The sequence below is a fragment of the Manihot esculenta genome, chromosome 14 (genome assembly GCF_001659605.2).
Source record: "Manihot esculenta cultivar AM560-2 chromosome 14, M.esculenta_v8, whole genome shotgun sequence".
Lineage (NCBI taxonomy): Eukaryota > Viridiplantae > Streptophyta > Magnoliopsida > Malpighiales > Euphorbiaceae > Manihot > Manihot esculenta.
The window spans coordinates 20,116,968-20,142,252 of NC_035174.2; the positions used below are offsets into that span (position 1 = coordinate 20,116,968).

At 39.5% G+C, this 25,285-nt stretch overlaps 1 protein-coding gene across 1 annotated transcript; it reads right to left on the reverse strand.

The window, feature by feature from the left end:
- Nucleotides 1-1,711: 1,711 nt before the first annotated feature.
- On the reverse strand, nt 1,712-23,425 carry LOC110600565. The gene is made up of 4 exons (XM_021737431.1): nt 23,357-23,425; nt 23,204-23,272; nt 2,932-3,301; nt 1,712-2,850 (listed from the first exon to the last, which is right to left on the reverse strand). The coding sequence occupies exons 1-4, from the start codon at nt 23,423-23,425 to the stop codon at nt 1,712-1,714; spliced, it is 1,647 nt and encodes a 548-aa protein (XP_021593123.1).
- Between the last annotated feature and the right edge of the window lie 1,860 nt (nt 23,426-25,285).

Below are 25,285 nucleotides of genomic sequence, written 5' to 3' on the forward strand. Positions count from 1 at the left end.
CATATCTATTAAAAGATCGTTTATGATTTACATCGATAAGTTTATATTTACTATGGATCTTTGTGCCTACATTTGGAGTGGGGTCAAACCAATTGCATTTGAAAAGTACAACTCGCTTGATTGGAAAATCTGAATACTCCAAACGTATAACTTCAAGCAATTGTCCATAATAATCGCTCTCTTCGTTACTGTAATTTGACCCCTTAATACACACCCCACTGTTCATAGTTGCTCTACTTGTACAGTATGACTTTGATTGAAACTTATATCCATTCACCATATATCCATTGTATGATGTCACACTTCGTAATGGACCCTTTGCAAGCGATATGATAAACTTGTTGGATATATTACTGCACGAATCATGAACAAAATTGTTGAACCATATAGCAAATTCACTCTCCAATTTGATGTCAATCTGAGAATCATTGACTAACGGATCATTTGAGCGCAGTTAATCAATGTAAATGCTGGAAAAATCTCAACTTCATTAGAAAAAGTAATTTAAAAAATAATATATAAATTACTTATTAACGATAACTTACTTAATGTAGGGTTTCACTTCTGGACAATTTAATAATATGTACATTTGTGCTGCTTTATACTCATCATCCATAAGGTATCTGGTTCTCCCTTTTCCTATTGGTCGACCGGACTGCATGAAAATTGATAGGTTGCCTTCATAATTTTCAGTATTTTCTGAAATGTCAACATTTCTTGGCACTTTTCGATGTCTAGTTTGAACATACGGCTCAAAGTAATGCGCACAAAATGAAGTGGCTTCTTCTACTAGGTATGCATTACAAATTGATCCCTCGACTCTAGCTTTATTTCTGACATTATTCTTAACCCGTCGCAGATATCTATAAAATATATGACCAACATTAGTAAACGTTATTAAATAACTTAATTAAAGTGAAGTTAAAAGAACTTACCGTTCAAAAGGATACATCCACCGATATTGCACTGGACCTGCCAACCATGCTTCATATGCTAGATGGACGGGGAGGTGTTCCATACAATCAAAGAAACTTGGAGAGAAAACACGCTCAAGCTTACATATGATCAAAGGAATTTCACCATGCAACCGCAACATATCACTCTCACTTATAGCGGTCGATGTTAATTCCCTAAAAAAATTGCTCAACTCTGTTAAGGGCTGCCAAACATTCGAAGGAAGCAACTCACGAAATGCAATTGGAATAATCCGCTGCATGAAAACATGACAGTCATGACTCTTCATCCCAAACATCTTCAGCCTCTTCATATCAATACATCGGCCCATATTGGAAACATAACCATCAGGAAACTTGAGATTTTTCAGCCAATCACATAAGACCTGCTTACTTTGCTTATCTAGAGTATAACAAGCTTTGGGATATCTCCCAGTGACTTGATCCATTTCCAACTCTGGTCGATCGCAGATCACATTGAGGTTTGCCCTTGACTTAGCATTATCTTTTGTCTTTTCCTCAACACTCATTACAGTGTTGATTATATTTTCAAAAAAATTTTTCTCAATGTGCATTACATCAAGATTGTGTCGAATCAAATTACTTTTCCAATACGGTAAATCCCACAAGATACTTCTTTTTCGCCAACCGCATTACTTTGATAGACTGGAATTTATTTCAAATGCATCCTCATCTATAACCCTCTTAAACCCCAATTCATTAATCTGTTTCAGTATTTCTTCACCGAAAATAGGTGGTTATGCTTTCTTAGTAACAGATACATTCTTCCTAAAAGCTATTTTGTTTCTTCTAAAAGAATGGCTATGAGGTAAAAATTTGCGATGATTATCAAACCATGATTGCTTACCTCCTCTTGTCAATGTAAATGCATCACTATCTTCCATGCAATAAGGACAAGCAGTCCGTCCTGCAGTGCTCCATCCAGATAACATTGCATAAGCAGGAAAATCATTTATAGTCCATATTAAAGCAGCTCGCAAGTTGAAATTTTCTTTACTGAATGCATCATATGTTTCAACTCCATTCTCCCATAAATCTTTCAACTCAGTTACTAGGGGTTGCAAATACACATCCAACTTATCTTTTGGATTTCTAGGCCCTGAGAAAAGTATAGTGAGAAACATATACTCACCTTTCATGCATAACCATGGGGGTAAATTGTACGGTGTCAATATGACAGGCCATGATGAATATTGCTGACCAGATTGTCCAAAGGGTTGAAAACCATCGGTACATAGTCCCAGACGGACATTACGTTTCTCAGCATTGAAATGAGGCCAATTATTATCAAAAGCTTTCCATGCATGCGAATCAGCTGAATGATGCATTAAATCATCATTAGTCCCATGATTGGCATGCCAAGTCATATCCTTAGCTGTAGCATTAGATGCGTACAACCTTTGTAGTCTAGGTGTGATTGGCATGTAATACATTTTACTATAAGCAACTTGGGTTTTACTAGAGCTCTGGCTATCTTGCAATCGTTTGTATCTAGGATGATCACACACCTTGCACCTGAGCAATTCATTATCCTCACCCCAATAAATCATACAACCATTTAAGCAACTATGAATCTTCTGAATTGGTAATCCCAAGCCTTCAAGCAATTTCTTTGTAGAGTAGAAATTATCAGTAAACAAATTATCAGTAGGTAAAATTTCTTTGATTAATTGGCAAATATTATCAAAACAACGTTCGGACAAATGATGTTCAGATTTGATATTCAATATCCTTGCCACATCTGACAGTCGTGAATGATTTTCACAACCTGGCCACAATTCCTGATTAGCAGCGGCCAACATGTCATACAATCTCTGAGTAGATTGGTTTGGAGGCTCAGTACTTATTGATGGGGAGAAACTAGGCCCTGCTGCATCTGCAACTAGTTGCTCATAAGCATTAGAGAACTCACCATGTTGATATTCCACATTTCAAGTATTGTCAGTCGAATAAGTACTTCTTCTATGGACCGCATTGTAATTTCGAATTTCGCCATGCAAATACCATACGTAATAGTCTCTAACAAATTCATATTTCATCAGATGAAACCTAATTATATTCTCATCTTCAAAACTGCGAATTTGGCACTTAAATCGATTACATGGACACCTAATTAGTTCTCCATTCAAACAGTCTGGAAACTGTTTGGCAGCTGATATGAATTCATTTAATCCTTTAAGCAATAAAGGATTTAGTAGACCATCTTTTAGTCTTGTATACATCCAACCTCTATCAGAATGCATATTATACCTATTGTACCTAGAAAAGAGTTGGTCATAACGGTCAAAACGACTATCAATATTTGCATATTGAATTTCAATCACAATCTAAGTTATTGAAAGATGACTATATCAATTAATTCATCCAACCAAATAAAATGACTATCAATTTGAAAGTCGACGAAGACAAAGAGAAGCTCCCTTCAACTCAACCAGACTAGGAAAATCTACAATGTCCAATATACCTTGTGTTCATTTGATTAAACTTTTGTCACTCCAAAACCAGGAAAATCTACCAAGTCCAATATACTTAATTGGAGTTCATTTGACTACACTTCATGTAAATAATCAAGTGAAAATAAAATGTAACTACCATGAAATATTTTTAAATTTAAGGAAGAGGTGACCATAAGTCTTGTTATCATTTTCTGTACTTTTGGCAATTTTTTTAACACATCTATGTATAAATTTATTAATATATTTTATTTTTAAATTAAAATTAAAAAATTGAAAATAAGTTAGTTTTTGAGAAGGAGGACTTACAGGGAAAGGCATCCCCAAAAGTATATATTTTATTTTTAAATAAGAAGATAAGTTAGTTTTTGAAAATTAAATAAAATTAAATAAGAAGATAAGTTAGTTTTTAAAATGATTATATTTTATTTTTAAATTTATCAATTATGGAGTAACTTATCATTGTGTTGATTTTTTTAAATTTTAATTTAGCTTTTAGAACTTTTATTTTATTTGTTGATTATTTCTGGGCCATGTTTCTTGATTTCTAAATTCTTATTATTTGCTGCTAAGAAGGTTGTGATTGTGATTGTGATTGGATTTGTTATTTGAGTTGCTGTGGAGAAAAATTTTACTATAAATATATTAGTTAGAGAACAAATTTTCATTTATTTGCAAAGATTGATGTATTTTAGTTATGAAAACCTGGAAAAGAATTAAACTTTTTCCCCCTAACAGCATCAAAAAGGGTGTTTGTCAAAATTTAGGTATAGAAAGAAATCCAAAATTGACCAAAATTTTTTTGATCCTGTGTCTTCTTCTCCCTCTGGCTTTAGAAGTTGAACTCTGTTGGACTTGAGGATATATGATGCTTTGGATTGTTGAGTTAGTGTCATTTGGTATTGAAATGATATTTGTTAGTTGGTTTTGATTTTGATGCTTATTAAGAAGACATTGACTTGATAAGTACTTTCTTGAAGGCACTAACTGTTTAAGAATATTGTTTGAGATTTTTTGTTCTTTAATTAGCATTGAATTGAGTTGCAGTTTTTGAAAAAAAAGAAAATTGAGTTGCACTTTTCTAATTGAATTTAATTAACCCTAAAAAACCAAAAGATAATATGTTTTATTTGTCACTTTAGTTCACTCTCTCTTGGGTCTTTAGTTGGTTAAACAATGTTTATAATCCAATAACTGCAGTAGCCATTTGTGGGAACTCTAAATATGGCTCAGCTTCTTGTTCTACTGTGGCCTATAATTGGAATGTTTGCATGATTGCTGTCACTTTACTGTTCTAGTGTTCCATTTAAAGATTTCAAGCTTTTAATTTTCCAATATATGCTAATATGTATATTTTTTAAAAAAAGTATCTAAATTAGTTATCTTGAATTGAATAATGATTAAGAAATTCTTTTAAATGTTCATCAGAATGACTCCCTTGTATATAAATTCCACCCTTTTGTTGCATCCAACAATCATCCATCATAAAACAGTAGAGTACTTATAATGCATAAGAAGGCGTGGGACTTAAAAACGGTCAATTGATTCTAACAATCTAGGTTAGTGGGCCAGTAACTTATCACTTGGTTAATAAAATTAATGTCTAATTTGGTTTGTCCACAAAATCAAGCCACAAAACTCTTTTGTAATATCAAGTTTGCAATAACAGTGACTAAAGGATGAGGAACAATGAAAACAGCAAACAACAATAACAGTGAAATAATCAGTTTGCAATAACAGCAAACAATGTCCACAAACAGCAAACAGGAACAATATCAAGTTTGCAATAACAGTGTCCACAAATAATCAAGTTTGCAATAACAGTGACTAAAGGATGAGGAACAATGAAAACAGCAAACAACAATAACAGTGAAATAATCAGTTTGCAATAACAGCAAACAGTGTCCACAAATAGCAAACAGGAACAATATCAAGTTTGCAATAACAGTGTCCACAAATAATCAAGTTTATGGGTCTTCAAAATTAATTCAAACCTGCAGTGACTGGACCAGCGGATGAGGCGAAAATCAGCAGAGGCTTGCTTGACGATGAGGAACAGCACCGGACAGCAGAAGAACGGGACCAGCGGATGCGCCAATGAGAATTAGATGATGCAGCAACGATGACCAAAGGGAGCAGCGGAGGAAAGAGAAGAACCAACCACTACCAGCGGACGCAGCAGCGGCGTGACTGAGGACGAGGAGCAGCACCGAACGGCAGACGGACTAGACTGACGGAAGCAACGAAGACGATCAGAGGGAGCGATGGCGAAAATAGAAGAAGTAGGCACCCCCAGCGGACGCAGCAACGGTGGTGACAGCGGGAAGAGAGGTTTTGGAAAATTTTGTTGAAATGCCGGGAAAGGAGAAGTATGTGTGATTGAGAAAGGGAAAATATAGGATTTCATATATTAGGGATTTCAATTTTAGTAACGGACACATCCGTTACTAAATTTAACTTCTGTAACGGATAGTTTATTCGTTACTAAATAAACTGAATAGAAAACAATTTAGTAATGGATTAGTTAATCCGTTACTAATTTTGTGCCCATTGAACCAATTCTGTAACGGATATGAATCCGTTACAGAATTTAGTAAAGGATTAATAACGGATTATTTAATCCGTTACTATTGTTGTTCTTTACATGATATCCGTTATTAATCCGTTACTAATCAGTAACAGATATTTTCCGTTACTATTTTCCGTTACTATTCCGATAAATTTTTGTAGTGTAATGAGACAATATTATGTACAAAATCTATAATATATTAATAATATGTCAAATATAAATTTCAAAACAGTGAAATAAAGTATAATTAATTAAGTTTTTAGTTTTGTAATGACAATGTCTAAAATGTTCACACAAATCTAATAATTTAATCTTGGCGAAATAGTAGTGGAAGAGTTGATAAGTTTCTTATTAATCTCATGACCTCTTCCATTATAGAACTCCTCGTGCTCTCCATTTGCATTTCCAACTTATCAACACGACTTCTTTCATCCTCAATTTGCTTTTTCAATTCATGTATTCTCTCTTACAAAACAGTATTTTGAGGATCGCATGTTGTATTAGAATATGATATGATTGAAGGGTAAAATGATGATGATTCAGATCCAAGTCCATACACTTTTCATCTCTTGTCCTCTCCAGTGACAACATCCAAATAAAGTTGATTTTCATTTATATTTTTGAACGTTATTTGTGAAAGTTCATCCCTCCTAATCATAATAGGATCCTATATACATAATAAAAGAAATATTTTGATTAATTCATTATATAATATACAATAAAAAATATAATATTTCATTAATCATAAATATATTTGCTTCAATTTCTGATTCACAAATATTTCTTTATCACACTTTTGAGTGTGAGTGTAGACAAACAATTCAGACTGAGTTGACTTTCGACCCATTTCTTTCTCCTGAAAAATAATATTCAATTATCACAAATAAATATAATATATATATATATATATATTAGTAAATTAAAATTTATTATAAATTAATATAAAATCGAACATAGTTTTTCCTAAATTTTAAACAAATTTCCCTGTTATAAATAATAAAACTTCACATATATGTTCTATTAATAATTTACATATTAGCATTTTAAGTAAATTATAAAATAAAATTAGATATTTAATTTGTGTTATAAAAAATACTCAATTCTTTCTAACCATTCAACATACGTTATTGATCCACCTATATGGGTGATCGGCTCAAGAGTATTTACAGCACCTTGTTGATTTCTTGAATTTTGTTCGGACCATCGAATGATTTTAGAGTCATTCCAATGCTACTCCCATCGTCTTTAAGCTTCTTCAGTTATGTATATCAGCCTATTTCTTATTTCTTTGAGATCTGCTATAATATCTTTATAGGGCACCGCTGTCTTTACTTTCCATGGAGCCTTTTATTTCTGTTTTTATGGTTGGATTCCAAAAGTATATTTTCTGTATATTGTTAGAAATTAAAATGAAAAATATATTAATATATATTAAAAGGTATATAAAAATAAACATATTATCTTAAATTCTTGCCAATTAAATCTTTTGTCTTTTGTGAGACATTCTTTCAATTGAAACCTTCAATGTTCATTCGTTCTTTAAAACTATTTGTGATTACTTGAGTGCATTTTGATCCATTTAATAATCTAGAAACATGCAAGAAAATTTAATACTATATTGAAGCTATTATATATGTATTTGGTGTTTAATGAATTAATCAAATTATAATTATTCAACTCACTAATTGCCTTCACGAAGTTCTAAATATTATCATTATGAAGAATCAGTATGCGAAGCTTATGAGCTAATAGGTGTTGCATTATGATAGCGCACTTTAGCCTCAAAGTTTACCAAATGTGATGGTGGAATTGCATGTTCATCTTCAAATGCAGAATGTGTGTTGGTATTCACACTATGAGAATCACCTGCAGTATATTTACTTCTAATCATATTTTTAAATCATTAACTGATGTTCACAAAATATCTTCCCTGAAATATAGACGTTCCCAAACAATCAACACAACTTGCAAACAAATTGTAAATGAAAAAAAAATATCAATAGTACAATATTATCAACATTAAGTTAAAAAAAAGGTAGACATAATATAACAAAACTAAATAATAATATTAAATTAATCATTATAAAATAAATTATTTATTGTCACTATCATTGTCGGATAACAAAAGTTCATCTTCTTCGCTTTCTGATGAAGAATTTAAACCTTCCTTTTTTGGTAATTCGTCTTCTTCTTCAAGTGTAATTTCTATGGGTTCACTAATGGGTTTATCTAAGTGTCCAACTTCTTCATCTGCTACATTTGTATCAATTTGAATTACTTCTACAACCTCATCTTGAAATGCTTAAACGACATTTGAGTCTTTTCGATTATTTGAGGCATGATAACTATAGATCTAGTCCTTACTTTACAAATTGCGTACCAGTCTGTCTTGTATCGTCTCAAACTAGGATAAGAAATGTAAACCACTTGTTCAATTTGCGAAGCAAGTATGAAAGGTTCATATTTCTTTAATCTTCATCAGTTATTAATATCCACTAAGTTATAATGTTTGTCAAACTTAATATCGATATTCGAAGTAAGATCAAACTATTTGCACTTAAATAGCACAATTCTCTTTATTGGTAATGCATGATACTCTAATTGAATTACTTCTGTTAAAATACCATAGTAGTCATTCGTATTATCCTTGTATATTGAACCCCTAATGCAAACTCCACTGTTCATTGTGGATCTATTAACTCCATAATAATTTATATGAAATCTATAATCATTAACGACATACATGGAGAATGATTTTACTCTTCTCAATCGTCCTTCTGCAAGATCTTTTATGAATTTATTGTTAATTGAATGTTTTACTTGGTAAATAAAAATTAGAACATATTATTCTTACTATCACATGTTATTTCCATTGATCATTAATAATAAAAATGAGTTCAATATATTCATCCTTATATAATATTTGAACCAATCTGCAAAATTTTTTTCTAGTGCTTCATCAACATCTGCATCAATAATATTTTGTGGTGCCTACCATATCTCATTCAGGTACAAAGTATAAATACAATTAAGATGTAGTTGTTATGAGGAAATAAAATTCACAATTAATTTGTGATATATTTACACTTAAACTCATTATAAAGGACTATTTAGACTCCATCAGGAGTTTTAACCAATATCGTTTGGCTAAGACGATATAAGAGAAAAGATAGGCTAGAAAACAAAAAGTCTTATTAAAATTCTTCAAAGATTGAAAAGTGAGTTCCTAATAGCCAAGGGAGGCTATTTATAATATAAAAAAAACCTTAATATGCAAAATTACAAAAATATATAAAAAATAATTAAAATGCAAAATTGACCCCCTAAACGATGGAATTTCCATATCAAACTTTGTAACAGGCCTGTGGCCTTTATCACACATTTAAAAGTCGTGCGTATCAAAACTCTTTTTCGAAAAGCTATCGTGAGTCTCCATCGGACGTCAGTAGCAAAAGTTAGGCCTGATCTAAGTCTGCCGTAAAGTCCAAGACTAGTTGCTCCATGTCATTCCCTTCCACTTGTAAAGAACTCGACCTTGAGTTGTTATCAGCAGGGTGGTACTGAAATAGATCTGCCACATTAAATGTCTTAAAAATTTTCATCTCATTTGGAAGGTCAAGAACGTAGGCATTGTCATTAATCTTCTGAATAATCCATAATGGACCAATCTTCTTGGAGTCAAGCTTTTTCTATCCTCCATCACGCTCCTTGCGTAAATACACCATGACTTGGTCATCGACATTGAAGGACTTGAAACGTCTATGTTTATCAACTGTAACTTTATATTTTTCATTGGCTTCTGTAAGGCATTGTTGTACCTGTTTGAAAACATCCACATGCTGCTTTGCCAAGTTGCTTGCTACAATACTATTCTGAGAACCTGTAGAAAGGGCAATAAGATCAATTGTATGCGCTGGGACTCTCATTGTAACGACCCGGAGACCGGACCGCTACCGGCGTTAGGATTCAGATCGACTTAAGGTGGCCGAAACCTGTAGCAAGCCTCATATGCATTCTGTGAACCTGATAAATCCCATACATGATCAACAATTTTCATAAAAATTTGAAACTTTTCATCTACCAAGCTTAATCCTGTGCATGCACTTTATCTGTAAACATAAACTCTATACTAGAGCCCTCATCAAATGCTCTAGATGGGTCAATATTATATATTAAGCTCGGTTCTCAACACATAACATTATAAAACATAATACATACTGATCATGTACAAAAGGGATTAAACATACTCGAGGGCCAAGCACAATACTATACTCAATACATTACATTACAACATATTTACAATACATGTCCACTACTGAACTATTCCATAGACTTTACTCTTGCTGCTATCCCGAGCTATCTCTGGCCCTGCAACACTGGGGATTAGGGAGAGGGGTGAGCTACTAGAGCCCAGTGAGTAGAGCAATAATAAAAATAATTTATTAAAGCATGCTTCCATAAAATGCATCACATTACAAACAAATCACATCACGGATGGACTGACCCAAAAATTCCTCTACTCTGTGCCCGGCCCTCGGTGGAGCTCCTCAAGACTTCTGTTACATGCAATAAGCTCTGTGTCCGGCTCTCAAAGAGCTCCTCAGGACTTCTGTTACAAGAAATAATAACTAGAGGGCTAAAGGGTCGTCCTGTTGTCCATCCACACCAACAAGTAATAATGCAATGTGTAATACCCGGCGAGACTCCGGTATCGGGATTCCTACCGTCCGGTGGAATCTCGGGTGTCGGAGACCTCTAGAAGGGTAAAACTATGTTTTCATAAAATGTTTTAATGTGTTTTATGTTTTAAGCATGAAAGAAAATGGGTTTTTGCATGAAAACAACCTTGGAGGAAAACTCAGGTTCGGCCGCCGAACCTCAAGTTCGGCCGCCGAACATGCATGCACTTCGGGGAGTGCTTTAGGCCCCCGAAAGCATAAGTGAGGGAAATCCAGGTTCGGCCGCCGAACCTCAAGTTCGGCCGCCGAACCTCAAGTTCGGCCGCCGAACATGGCATGCATGCGGAGGCACTTTCGGCTCCCGAACGTGGCCTAGCCAACCACCTATAAAGGGGTCCCTTAGCCGAAAACGGGCGAGCTTTTCTCCCCATTTTCGGCCAAGGTGAGCTCTCCGCCATCCCTCGCCGGTTTTGAGTTCTTTCCTTCAAATCTTTCTCGATTTTCATTAGTTTTACCTTTGTTTTGAAGATTTTGAGCATTTGAGCAAGTTTTGGAGCTTGGAGGTTCAAGGAACTCTCTCTCTCCCATTTTCCGAGCTAGGGTCGTTCTCCTCTCAATCTTCAAGAGGTAAGGGCCGATCTTGAGCTTATAGCATGTTTTAAGTAAGTTTTAAGTAGATCTATGGGGTAGAATGCATGTTTAGCTTATGGTTAGGTTTATGGGTTTATGTTATGTTTTTGGACAATGTGGATGTTTGATGTGTTGTAGATGGGGTTTAAGATAGTTTGAAGCCCCTAGGAACTTGTATGCTTGAGTATGTATGTTGTAGATTAGGAAAAATGCATGTTGGATGGTTTTGGGAGGCAAATGTGCATGAGGAACCAAGTTTCTGCCCTTTGGCAGAAACCAGGTTCGGCAGCCGAAGGACTTTCGGCCGCCGAACCTGCCTGGGAGGCAAGCCTTTCGGCTGCCGAAGCCTGCCCCCGAAAGAGGACTTTCGTCTCTGGAGGGCAGTTTCGGCCGCCGAAAGTGCCGCCGAACATGCATGAGTTTCGCCTCTGTCTGAGAGTTTCGGCCGTCGAAGGTGCCGCCGAACCTGCCTAACTTTCGGCTCTGGAGGGACTTTCGGCCGCCGAACCTGCCGCCGGAAGTGCCCTGCCCAGCCTTCCTTTGCATGTTTTTCTATGATTGTTTCATGATGTTTTAGGGGGTTTTTGGGGAGTAGTTTAGAGTTATGTTCATGTATGTTTGGTCCCTCATTTGAGTCCACCTGTGTAGGTTCGGACCCGAGGAACCGAGGACCCCAGCAGTGAGTCAGTTGCCCCAGTGTCTGGTCAGAGCTATCCAGAGGTGAGTGGAATAACTCATTACGTTTTAAAGTAAATAAATGGGCATTTTAGCATGACTCACGCATCATTAATGCCATGAGATATACTAGGTTGTTTGCATTAGAATACACGAATATGTTGCATTGCATACTTTATTGTTGTTGATGTGGATGAACGTTGGATGATCCATAGCCCTCGATCTATGATGTGACGATGTGATATGTACGGTACGGAATGTAAGACCAGTGGGACCCATTCTACATTCGCTGGCACTATGTAAGAGAAAGACCAGGACCCATTCTACGTTCTGGCACATTGGAATGTGATGTTATGCTATGTAAGAGAAAGACCAGGACCCATTCTACGTTCTGGCACAGTTGGACTATGTAGAGGGCTATTGGTGACAAGTTCATCCTTGATGTGATTAGCTGCGATGTGATGCATTCCATGTTATCATATGTTTTAAATGTTTTATTATTCTGCTCACTGGGCTCTAGTAGCTCACCCCTCTCCCTAATCCCCCAGGTTTGCAGGCACAGGGTAGACCAGGAGGTCAGCAAGAGTATTGAAGTCTTGTCTATGTAATAGATAGTGTGGACATGATAAATTGTATAATGATGTAAAGTTATGAATAGTAATGTTTGTAATGATATTGAGGATTAGAGATTGTGCTTGACCCTATGTGTAAAGTATCCCTTTTTATACATGATCTTAGATGTTTTACGATGTTTATGTAAACCAGCTCAACATATGTTACATTGCCCATTGGGGCATTGATGAGATCCCACAGAGGGGTCAATACTTATGATTATGCTATGTTTAGTGCATGCACAGGTTGAGTTTGGTGTATGAAAGAAAAGTTTTAATTTTTATGTATTTTCTTGATCATGTATGGGATTAAACAGGTTCACAGGTTGTATGTCAGGCTTGCTACGGGTCCCGGCGGCCTTAAGCCGACCTGGATCCTAGCGCCGGTAGCGGTTCAATTTTCGGGTCATTTCAGAATGGTATCAGAGCCCTAGGTTCATAGGATCGGACCTAGAGTGTCGGGCTCATAGATGTTCTAGAAGGTCAAGCACAATAGGAAGATCATGTCCACTAGGATAGGATGTTGAGTCCTGTCTTGTATGATGATGTGAAATGCCATAATTATACGCATGAGCATTAACACTATGATATGTATGCTATGTATGTGATGCGGGTTCATGTGTTTCCACATGAACCATATGATGCTAATGTTTGTGTGATGTGTACTATTTTTCAGAAAATAAGATGAGAGGAACCCGTCGATCTGCAAGATTGACTGGAGTACCACCTGAGGATGAGGGCACGAGCGCCCGTCCTCCTGCATTGCCTAGGGCAATGTCATGTAGATCAAGCAGAGAAAGAGTGTCAAGGGACCCTAGAAGGTCTTTTGATGCTAGCAGAAGGGGGACAGATAGAGGAGGAAGTTCTTCAGATGTGAGGGAGGTTATGGAAGAGGAACAGAGGAGGGATGGGAATCTGGATGTCAGCATGGCAGAAGAAGGGACAGGGGAGTCACAGGGAGGCGCTCAGGCCTCGGGGTATGGTTTTCCACCCCATTATCCACCCTTCCCACAGGGTTCAGGGTATCCGATGGGAGGCACATCGGATTATTTCAGCTTTAACCCCTACCCTACCTACATGCCTTATCCACCTTTCTATCCACCTTACACACAGTACCCAGCTTATCCACCCTCACCCTTCTATCCTAACCCGGCAAACCCCACCTCGGGAAATGCTGCACCCCCACCTCCACCACCTACAGAACCAGCAGCCCCAGTTACTCAACCTTCTAGACCTAACTCAGCCGGTGGGAGCAAAGTGAAGATGACAGATTACCTTAAGCTGGATGCTCCCAAATACAAGTCAGGGGATGATCCCTTTGAGTACCTGAGAGTAGTGAAGACGATAACTGATGAGCTAGGGGCAGATGACAGCAGGGGCATTCAGATAGCAGGGTTCACCTTAAAGTGCAAAAAGGCACGGGAATGGTTCAAGTGTTATGTGGACCCAAGACTAGACGGCATGACATGGGAGGAATTTGCAAATGAGTTCGCTGGATGGGCTTTTCCAGACAGTTCCAGAGAACTGAAGATGATTGAGTTTGAGCAGCTGAGGCAGACAGAACACATGAGTATAGAGGAGTACACGGATAAATTCTTGGAGCTATTGCCTTTTTCAGGGCAAGCTCTAGATACAGATTTGAAGAAAGCCAAGAGATATGTTATGAAACTGCATTCTAGGTACTCCTCTTTGATTCAGTCAGTTGAGAGGGAAAGTTTCCACACTGTGGTGGATATGGCTCGAAGGATGGAGGCGAGTGCTATAGTTGAGGGGTCAGTGAAACAGTCAATGAAACAGTCAGTGACCCAGTCTTCAGGGGTTAAGACCCCAGGCAGAGGAGGGCCAGGTCTCTCTTCTCAGAGCTCAGGTAGCAAGAGGTGGAATAACACCACCAAGAAGCCGAAGAAGAACAAGTTTTGGAGTAAGTTGAAATCCGGTCTGGGATTTGGCGGTGGCTCGAGCTCAGGCTCAGATGGTACATAATGCTTAAGGTGTGGGAGGCCACACAAGGGAGTGTGTCAGGCTGGGACTAATGCATGTTTCAGGTGTGGACAGGAGGGACACATGGCTCGGGAGTGTCCTAGAGCACCTTTTATGGGCCAGCCCCAGCAGACAGCTTCTAGTAGTGTGGCACAGCCAGCAGCTCCAACCACAACTCAGGGCAGTGGCAGAGGTAGAGGGAGAGGGGCAGCCTCTTCTTCTGGTTCCCAAGGTGAAGGTCCATCAGCTCCAGACAGGATCTTCACCATGACTCAGTAGGAGGCTAACACATCCAACACCGTGGTGTCAGGTAATCTCATCATTGGGTGTTCTGATGTGTATGCATTAATGGACCCGGGTGCATCTCATTCTTTTATTGCTCCGAGAGCCGTTGAGAGGTTGGCTCTGATAGTCTCTGGGTTAGAGTGTCCCCTATGGGTCAGTGGACCCAAGTGTGACCCGTCAGTGGCAGAGTCAGTCTGCCAGTACAGTCCAGTTTTTGTTGAGGGAAGATGCCTCTCCGCCGACCTTGTGGTTCTAGATTTGACAGACTTTGACGTCATTCTAGGGATGGATTGGCTATCTATCCATGGTGCTACCTTGGACTGCAGAGATAAGGTAGTCAGGTTCAGAGATCAGAACGGGTCAGAGGTCGTCTTCAGAGGAGACAAGAGGGGTACACCTAGAGGTCTGATATCAGCTCTTTAGGCTCGTAGGTTGCTTAGGAAGGGATGTCAGGGGTATTTGGCTCATGTGAGAGAGCTTAGCAGTCAGGTTAGAGAGCCAGCCTCAGTGCCAGTTGTTAGAGAATTTCAGGATGTTTTTCCAGACGAGCTTCCAGGTTTACGACCTGCTAGGGAGATAGACTTCGAGATAGAGTTGATGCCTGGAACTAGACCGATCTCTATCCCTCCCTACAGGATGGCTCCAGCCGAGTTGAAGGAATTGAAAGAGCAGTTACAAGAGCTGGTAGAAAAGGGCTTCATCCGATCGAGTACCTCACCTTGGGGTGCTCCAGTCTTGTTTGTGAAGAAGAAGGATGGATCTCTCAAACTTTGTATCGACTACAGGCAGTTGAACAAAGTCACTACCAAGAACAGGTACCCTCTGCCAAGGATCGACGATCTATTCGACCAGCTAGCAGGAGCGGGTTGTTTCTCCAAAATAGATCTAAGATCGGGGTACCATCAGCTAAGAATAAGGGAGGAAGACATGCCAAAGACAGCTTTCAGGATCAGATATGGGCATTTTGAGTTCCTTGTAATGCCGTTCGGGTTAACAAATGCCCCTGCAGCATTCATGGATCTCATGAATAGAGTGTTTAGCCAATACCTGGATCACTTTGTTATTGTCTTCATAGATGATATCTTGGTGTATTCCAGGAACGCAGAGGAGCATGCCCATCATCTGAGGTTGGTTCTGCAGACCTTGAGGGAACATGGCTTGTATGCCAAGTTCTCTAAGTGTGAGTTCTGGCTGAGGAGCATTTCATTCCTGGGGCATGTAGTGTCAGAAAATGGAATAGAGGTGGGCCCCAAGAAGGTAGAAGCTGTGGCTAACTGGCCTAGACCCACTTCAGTGACAGAAACCAGGAGCTTCTTGGGTTTGGCGGGTTACTACAGGAGGTTTGTATAGGACTTCTCAAAGATTGCAGCTCCTCTAACCAGGTTAACCAGGAAGAATCAGAAGTTTGTGTGGACTGACCAGTGCGAAGAGAGTTTTGAAGAGCTTAAGAAGAGGTTAATATCGGCACCAGTGTTAGCTTTGCCAGCTAGCAGTGAGGACTTCACGGTCTTCTGTGATGCATCCCGAGTGGGTTTGGGTTGTGTGTTAATGCAGAATGAAAGGGTGATTGCTTATGCTTCTAGGCAGCTGAAGAAGCATGAGTTGAATTACCCCACACATGACCTGGAGATGGCAGCAGTAATCTTCGCACTCAAGATGTGGAGGCACTACCTCTATGGGGTTAAATGTGAGATCTTCACAGATCATAAGAGCCTGCAGTACATCTTGAGTCAAAGAGATCTGAACTTGAGACAGAGAAGGTGGGTAGAGCTGCTAAGTGACTATGATTGCAAGATTCAGTACCATCCGGGTAAGGCGAATGTTGTGGAAGACGCCTTAAGCCGGAAATCACTTGGCAGCTTATCCCATATATCAGCAGAAAGGAGGCCAGTGGTGAAGGAGTTTTACAAGCTCTTTGAGGAAGGTCTACAGTTGGAGTTGTCTGGTACAGGTGCTTTAATTGCTCAGATGAGAGTGGCACCCGTGTTTCTGGAGCAGGTGGCTCAGAAACAGCATGAGGACCCAGAGTTAGTGAAAATTGCCAGGACTGTTCAGTCAGGCAAGGATAGTGAGTTCAGGTTCGACAACAAGGGGATCCTCCGCTATGGAAGCCGATTGTGTGTACCAGATGACATAGGGCTAAAAGGAGACATTATGAGAGAGGCTCATAATGCAAGATACAGCGTTCACCCCGGAGCCACCAAGATGTATCAAGATCTGAAGAAGGTTTATTGGTGGCCAGCTATGAAGAAAGAAGTAGCACAGTTTGTGTCAGCCTGCGAAGTGTGTCAGAGGGTGAAGCTGGAACATCAGAAGCCGGCTGGAATGCTTAACTCGCTACCTATTCCAGAGTGGAAATGGGAGAATATAGCTATGGACTTCGTAGTGGGGTTACCGGCGACGTCCAACAGATTGGACTCCATATGGGTGATAGTGGACAGACTCACCAAATCTGCTCACTTCATCCCTGTCAGGAGTGGCTATTCTGTGGACAAGTTAGCGCAGGTGTATGTTGATGAGATCGTCAGGCTACATGGGGTTCCTGTTTTAATAGTGTCGGATAGAGGGCCCCAGTTCACCTCCAGGTTTTGGCGGAGTCTGCAGAATGCCATGGGTACCAGGTTGGATTTTAGCACTGCTTTCCATCCACAGACGGACGGACAATCAGAAAGGACCATCCAGACAATAGAGGATATGCTTAGAATGTGTGTACTGGATTTTGGCAGTTCTTGGAGGCAGCATCTACCATTGGTGGAGTTTGCCTACAATAACAGCCATCATGCTAGTATCGGGATGGCTCCATATGAGGCTTTGTATGGGAGGAAGTGCAGATCACCTGTTTGCTGGGAAGAGGTTGGAGAAAAGGCCTTGGCAGGGCCTGATCTAGTAGAGATCACCAGCAGGGTGGTACCCATAATCAGAGAAATGATCAAGACTGCTACAAGCAGACAGAAGAGTTATGCAGATATCCGCAGAAGACAAGTAGAGTTTCAGGAGGGGGATCTGGTATTGCTCAAGGTGTCTCCTATGAAAGGAGTGGTTCGCTTTGGGAAGAAAGGTAAACTAGCCCCACGATACATCGGACCCTTTGAAATCTTGCAAAAGATTGGGAATGTGTCGTACAAGCTGGATTTACCTGCTTCAATGGAAAGAATCCATCCGGTTTTCCATGTTTCAATGTTGAGAAAGTTTGTGTCAAATCCGGGCAAGGTTCTTAGTGAGCCTGATGTGGAGGTCCAAGAGGATCTCACCTATGTTGAACAGCCAGTACGGATCATAGACACCCAGATCAGGAAGCTAAGGAACAAGGAAATCCCGATGGTGAAAGTCCTTTGGAACCACCACAATATGGAAGAATGCACTTGGGAGACACGGGAGTCTATGCTCCAGCAGTACCCTCATCTCTTTTAAGGTTAGTCTCTTATGTGTTTTATGTGTATGTTTTGTTTATGCCATGCTATGTGTTAGTTGGTGAACATTCGGGGACGAATGTTCTTAAGGGGGGGAGAATGTAATACCCGGCGAGACTCCGATATCGGGATTCCTACCGTCCGGTGGAATCTCGGGTGTCGGAGACCTCTAGAAGGGTAAAACTATGTTTTCATAAAATGTTTTAATGTGTTTTATGTTTTAAGCATGAAAGAAAATGGGTTTTTGCATGAAAACAACCTTGGAGGAAAACTCAGGTTCGGCCGCCGAACCTCAAGTTCGGCCGCCGAACATGCATGCACTTCGGGGAGTGCTTTAGGCCCCCGAAAGCATAAGTGAGGGAAATCCAGGTTCGGCCGCCGAACCTCAAGTTCGGCCACCGAACATGGCATGCATGCGGAGGCACTTTCGGCTCCCGAACGTGGCCTGGCTAGCCACCTATAAAGGGGTCCCTTAGCCAAAAACGGGCGAGCTTTTCTCCCCATTTTCGGCCAAGGTGAGCTCTCCGCCATCCCTCGCCGGTTTTGAGTTCTTTCCTTCAAATCTTTCTCGATTTTCATTAGTTTTACCTTTGTTTTGAAGATTTTGAGCATTTGAGCAAGTTTTGGAGCTTGGAGGTTCAAGGAACTCTCTCTCTCCCATTTTCCGAGCTAGGGTCGTTCTCCTCTCGATCTTCAAGAGGTAAGGGCCGATCTTGAGCTTATAGCATGTTTTAAGTAAGTTTTAAGTAGATCTATGGGGTAGAATGCATGTTTAGCTTATGGTTAGGTTTATGGGTTTATGTTATGTTTTTGGACAATATGGATGTTTGATGTGTTGTAGATGGGGTTTAAGATAGTTTGAAGCCCCTAGGAACTTGTATGCTTGAGTATGTATGTTGTAGATTAGGAAAAATGCATGTTGGATGGTTTTGGGAGGCAAATGTGCATGAGGAACCAAGTTTCTGCCCTTTGGCAGAAACCAGGTTCGGCAGCCGAAGGACTTTCGGCCGCCGAACCTGCCTGGGAGGCAAGCCTTTCGGCTGCCGAAGCCTACCCCCGAAAGAGGACTTTCGTCTCTGGAGGGCAGTTTCGGCCGCCGAAAGTGCCGCCGAACATGCATGAGTCTCGCCTCTGTCTGGGAGTTTCGGCCACCGAAGGTGCCGCCGAACCTGCCTGACTTTCGGCTCTGGAGGGACTTTTGGCCGTCGAACCTGCCACCGAAAGTGCCCTGCCCAGCCTTCCTTTGCATGTTTTTCTATAATTGTTTCATGATGTTTTAGGGGGTTTTTGGGGAGTAGTTTAGAGTTATGTTCATGTATGTTTGGTCTCTCATTTGAGTCCACCTGTGTAGGTTCGGACCCTAGGAACCGAGGACCCCAGCAGTGAGTCAGTTGCCCCAGTGTCTGGTCAGAGCTATCCAGAGGTGAGTGGAATAACTCATTACGTTTTAAAGTAAATAAATGGACATTTTAGCATGACTCATGCATCATTAATGCCATGAGATATACTAGGTTGTTTGCATTAGAATACATGAATATGTTGCATTGCATACTTTATTGTTGTTGATGTGGATGAACGTTGGATGATCCATAGCCCTCGATCTATGATGTGACGATGTGATATGTACGGTACGGAATGTAAGACCAGTGGGACCCATTCTACGTTCGCTGGCACTATGTAAGAGAAAGACCAGGACCCATTCTACGTTCTGGCACATTGGAATGTTATGTTATGCTATGTAAGAGAAAGACCAGGACCCATTCTACGTTTTGGCACAGTTGGACTATGTAGAGGGCTATTGGTGACAATACCATCCGTGATTTGATTTGTCTGTGACGTGTTGCATTCCATTATAGCATATGATTTAAATGTTTTATTATTCTGCTCACTAGGCTCTAGTAGCTCACCCCTCTCTCTAATCCCCCAGGTGTGCAGGTACAGGGTAGACTAGGAGGTCAGCAAGAGTATTGAAGTCTTGTCTATGTAATAGATAGTGTGGACATGATAAATTGTAAAATGATGTAAAGTTATGAATAGTAATGTATGTATTGATATTGAGAATTAGAGATTGTGCTTGACCCAATGTGTAAGGTATCCCTTTTTATACATGATCTTAGATATTTTGTGATGTTCATGTAAACCAGCTCAACATATGTTACATCGCCCATTGGGGCATTGATGAGATCCCACAGAAGGGTCAATGCTTATGATTATGCTATGTTTAGTGCATGCATAGGTTGAGTTTGATGTATGAAAGAAAAGTTTTAATTTTTATGTATTTTCTTGATCATGTATGGGATTAAACAGGTTCACAGGTTGTATGTCAGGCTTGCTACGGGTCCCGGCGGCCTTAAGCTGGCCTGGATCCTAGCGCCGGTAGCGGTCCGATTTTCGGGTCGTTTCACAATGCGTCATATTCGTGAATACTAATGCAATACAACCTATCATATACATGGCATTCATGATGCATGTTTCATGCTAAAACCTTTCATTTAATTTAAAACATAGTTCAGTTCTACTCACCTCTAGTAGATGCTGGAATAACTCTGAACCAGCTAACTCTGTGGGCCTCCTTGGTTCCTCGGGTCCGATCCTATAAAGGTGGACTCAAATGAGGGACCAAACATACTCTAACCTAACTCTAAACATCTCCCAAAAAAGCCCCCTAAAACACCTTAAACATGCATGGAAAAATATGCAAAGGAAGGCTAGACAGGGCACTTTCGGCGGCAGGTTCGGCGGCCGAAAGTCCCTCAAGAGCCAAAACTCAGCCACTTTCGGCGGCACCTTCGGCGGCCGAAAGTGGTTCCAGAGCCGAAACTCAACAACCTTCGGGGGCAGGTTCGGCAGCCGAAACTCCACTCCAGAGCCGAAAGTCCAAATTTTCGGGGGCGGGTTTAGGTGGCCAAAACAACCTCCTCAAGGGGTTCGGCGGCCGAACTTTGCTTCGGCAGCCGAACCTGGGTTCTTCAAGAAGGCATAACCCGATTCAAACTCCATCTTCTAGCCTCCAAAACCTCTCCAAACCTTCACAACTCACAAGCAAGCTCTCAAACACACGCCTATACATGCATATAGGGGCTTAGAACTAGCTCAAACCTCCAAAAACAACACAAATACACACATATGGCTTATGATCAACATAAACCCTAACCATGCAAACCATGTAAAAACTCACTTAAACCCTTCAAAACACACTTAAACCATAAAGAAAGGTGAGGATCCATGCTTACCTCTTGAAGATCGAGAGGATTGATAGTCTAAACTTGGAGATGCAAAGGAAACAGATCCGGAATCTCCAAGTCTCACAACTTTGCTTCTTTGCTTCAAAACTTCAAAACCAAGATCAAAACTACTTAAAACTTGCTCAACTTTAAAGAACTACAAGAAATCAACCAAAGGAGGACAAGGACTCACCTATACCCGAAAAGAGAGAGAAACTCACCTCCAATCCGGATAAGGGACCCTTTTATAGATGGCCGGTCAACCACCTTTGGCGGCCAAAGCTTGTTTCCACACATCCACCACGTTCGGCAGCCGAACATGGGGTTCGGTGGCAACAAAAGAAAGCCACCTTCGGCGGCCGAATCTGGCAATTCCCTCCTTGGTCTTTTCTATTCAAAACTCCATACTCTAACATAACTCTAAACATCTCCCAAAAAAGCCCCCTAAAACACCTTAAACATGCATGGAAAAATATGCAAAGGAAGGCTAGACAGGGTACTTTCGGCGGCAGGTTCGGCGGCCGAAAGTCCCTCAAGAGCCAAAACTCAGCCACTTTCGGCGGCACCTTCGGCGGCCGAAAGTGGTTCCAGAGCCGAAACTCAACAACCTTCGGGGGCAGGTTCGGCAGCCGAAACTCCACTCCAGAGCCGAAAGTCCAAATTTTCGGGGGCGGGTTTAGGTGGCCAAAACAACCTCCTCAAGGGGTTCGGCGGCCGAACTTTGCTTCGGCAGCCGAACCTGGGTTCTTCAAGAAGGCATAACCCGATTCAAACTCCATCTTCTAGCCTCCAAAACCTCTCCAAACCTTCACAACTCACAAGCAAGCTCTCAAACACACGCCTATACATGCATATAGGGGCTTAGAACTAGCTCAAACCTCCAAAAACAACACAAATACACACATATGGCTTATGATCAACATAAACCCTAACCATGCAAACCATGTAAAAACTCACTTAAACCCTTCAAAACACACTTAAACCATAAAGAAAGGTGAGGATCCATGCTTACCTCTTGAAGATCGAGATGATTGATAGTCTAAACTTGGAGATGCAAAGGAAACAGATCCGGAATCTCCAAGTCTCACAACTTTGCTTCTTTGCTTCAAAACTTCAAAACCAAGATCAAAACTACTTAAAACTTGCTCAACTTTAAAGAACTACAAGAAATCAACCAAAGGAGGACAAGGACTCACCTATACCCGAAAAGAGAGAGAAACTCACCTCCAATCCGGATAAGGGACCCTTTTATAGGTGGCCGGTCAACCACCTTTGGCGGCCAAAGCTTGTTTCCACACATCCACCACGTTCGGCAGCCGAACATGGGGTTCGGTGGCAGCAAAAGAAAGCCCCCTTCGGCGGCCGAATCTGGCAATTCCCTCCTTGGTCTTTTCTATTCAAAACTCACATTCTCTTGATCAAAACAATAAAAACATGTAAAAATATTTTGGAAAACCTTTATTTTACCCTTCTAGCAAGCTCCGACATCCTAGAATTCCAGATTCTAATGGAGATTCCGCCGAAAAATATGAATTTCGATGCCAGGATCGAGCCGGGTATTACACTCATGTACACAACTGCAAAGGGTGACCTCTTTGTGGAAATGTGGACAACATTGTTGTAAGCAAATTCTGCTTGGACAAGAGCAAGATCCCAGGCAGTTTTCTTATTACTGCAGATGCAGCGCAGAAGATTGCCAAGCGTGCGGTTCACCACTTCATTTTGTCCATCATTTTGGGGATGGGCAACACTGCTGTATCGAAATTCAATTCCAAAACGTTTCTATAAAGTCACCCAGAAATGAGCTAGAAACTTCATATCTTTGTCAAAAGTAATGGTTTTAGAGACGCCATGTAAGTAAACAACCTCCTTGAAGGACAGTTTTGCAACATGAGAAGCAATATTAGTTTTCTTGTAAGGAATGAAATGCGCCATTTTGGAGAACATATCAACAACAACAAAAATGTAATCAAATCCACGTTGAGTATATGGAAGACCAAGAACAAAATCCATAGACAAGTCCTCACAATGATATGCTAGAATAGGCAGTGGAGTGTATAAGCCCGTATTCTGTGAATGACCCTTCTGAGTTTGATAAACTGGGCGCTTCTGGACCATCCAACCATATCAGTATATTTTTATTTTCTTGTATTGATGCAATATAGAGTCAGACTCTTAAATATGCTAGCAAGCATAAAACAAAATAAAAAAAATACACACATACAATATAATAATAAAGATTTAAGAATGCCTAAATTTGTAATTTTCCAGTTAGGGATTTAAATCCCAAGGCAAATGTTGGGTCTTTGTTCCATTCTTACTTCCTATTTTATTTGTCTATCAGTTTCTCTCTTTTGCAAGCATCGGTCCATCAAATGCAACAATGATTGAAAGAGCAATGGAAGGTCCATTTGAGTTTGTCATTCATTTTTTTATTGTGAGTAAACTTTTATGCTAAAGCATTTCTGGATTAATATGAACCCACTAGGGAGGTTTATTGGATATAGAAATTTACAAGGTAAGTTTGTTAAGGAATTATGTATTGATTCTAGTTAATATCCTTTAGTTGTGATGATTTGACTAAATATATAAAATATAGAAACTTATAGTTATTTTGTGATTAGACTCCCTTATACTAACTCATGCTAAGAATTATGAAGCTGAACAAGAATAAAGCAAGAGAGAACAAAGGTGGAGGTTTATTTGTATGGTATGGTTACTTTATATGTGCTTTATCTATATATTCTTATTGTGATACCTAAAGAATTATAGTAGTTTTAATAGTATTATATCTAATTTGATTAACATACATGGATTTATAATCTACTATTGTAACACCTTGGCAATAGAGTCGTTACCGGTGTTAGGATTCAAATCAATTAAAGTTTACTGGAGCTAGTAGTAAGCTTGAACCTGTATAATTTAACCTAACTATATGGGTCTACTAATTGACATGAAATATTGACATTAGTCAAAGAAAAGCTCCTCATAAATAACACTAGCTCTTCCTAAAATACAAATAATTGAGTTTACTAGCCAGTCTGTTGAATTGTCTAAAAACCACACATCTCATTCCTTAAAGAGACAATTTCTCAAGGACTTGTTTGTTGACAACCAAAAAAAAATATTAAAAGAATGAATATGATACTTTTTAGTTTGACAATTTGATTGGAGATTTTTCAAATCTTATTATAACAGGCATCGACAGAGCATTCATATTTGAACTAGAAGTTTATTAAGCTCAAACATAGCATACACTATGAAGATAAATCATTAGCTAATATATACATAACATAAGATTATAGAGATACATATCCATAAACAACCTAATGTAACAAAACATAAGCTTAATATACATAATTTATTACTCTAACATGCATTATGAACATTAAACCAACTGATATAATATAATTTATCAGTTATAGAATAAAATTACATGCTAGTAATATATTACATAATCATTAATATAAAAGTATAACAAAATATAAGATCGTTAAGTACTAAACTAAAAATACGAAAACTCCATACCCTAAAATGATATATAGGAAATATCCTATGTACCACACTATATGGCTACCATCAATTATTTATTGGTATATTCTTCAAGTTTTACCATATAGTCATCTATAAAGTTGGTGATTTGGAGGAGGTAAACTATGAAGCTCAGTAAGCACAGGCTCCTCATATATATATATTAATTTCAATTTTCAAACAATTAAAAATTTTAGTTGTTGGTGATTTAAAAAGTCTATCAATTTCAATTTTCAAACAATTAAACTTTTGTTTATTGTATTC

Coding starts and splice junctions, on each gene's coding strand:
- LOC110600565 (XM_021737431.1), bottom strand. CDS start 23,425: ATGGCGCATTTCATTCCTTACAAGAAAACTAATATTGCTTCTCATGTT. Junction 23,273..23,356: donor CAAAACTGTCCTTCAAGGAG/GTTGTTTACTTA, acceptor GTGACTTTATAG/AAACGTTTTGGAATTGAATT. Junction 3,302..23,203: donor ATGATGGACAAAATGAAGTG/GTGAACCGCACG, acceptor TCAATAACTTAG/ATTGTGATTGAAATTCAATA.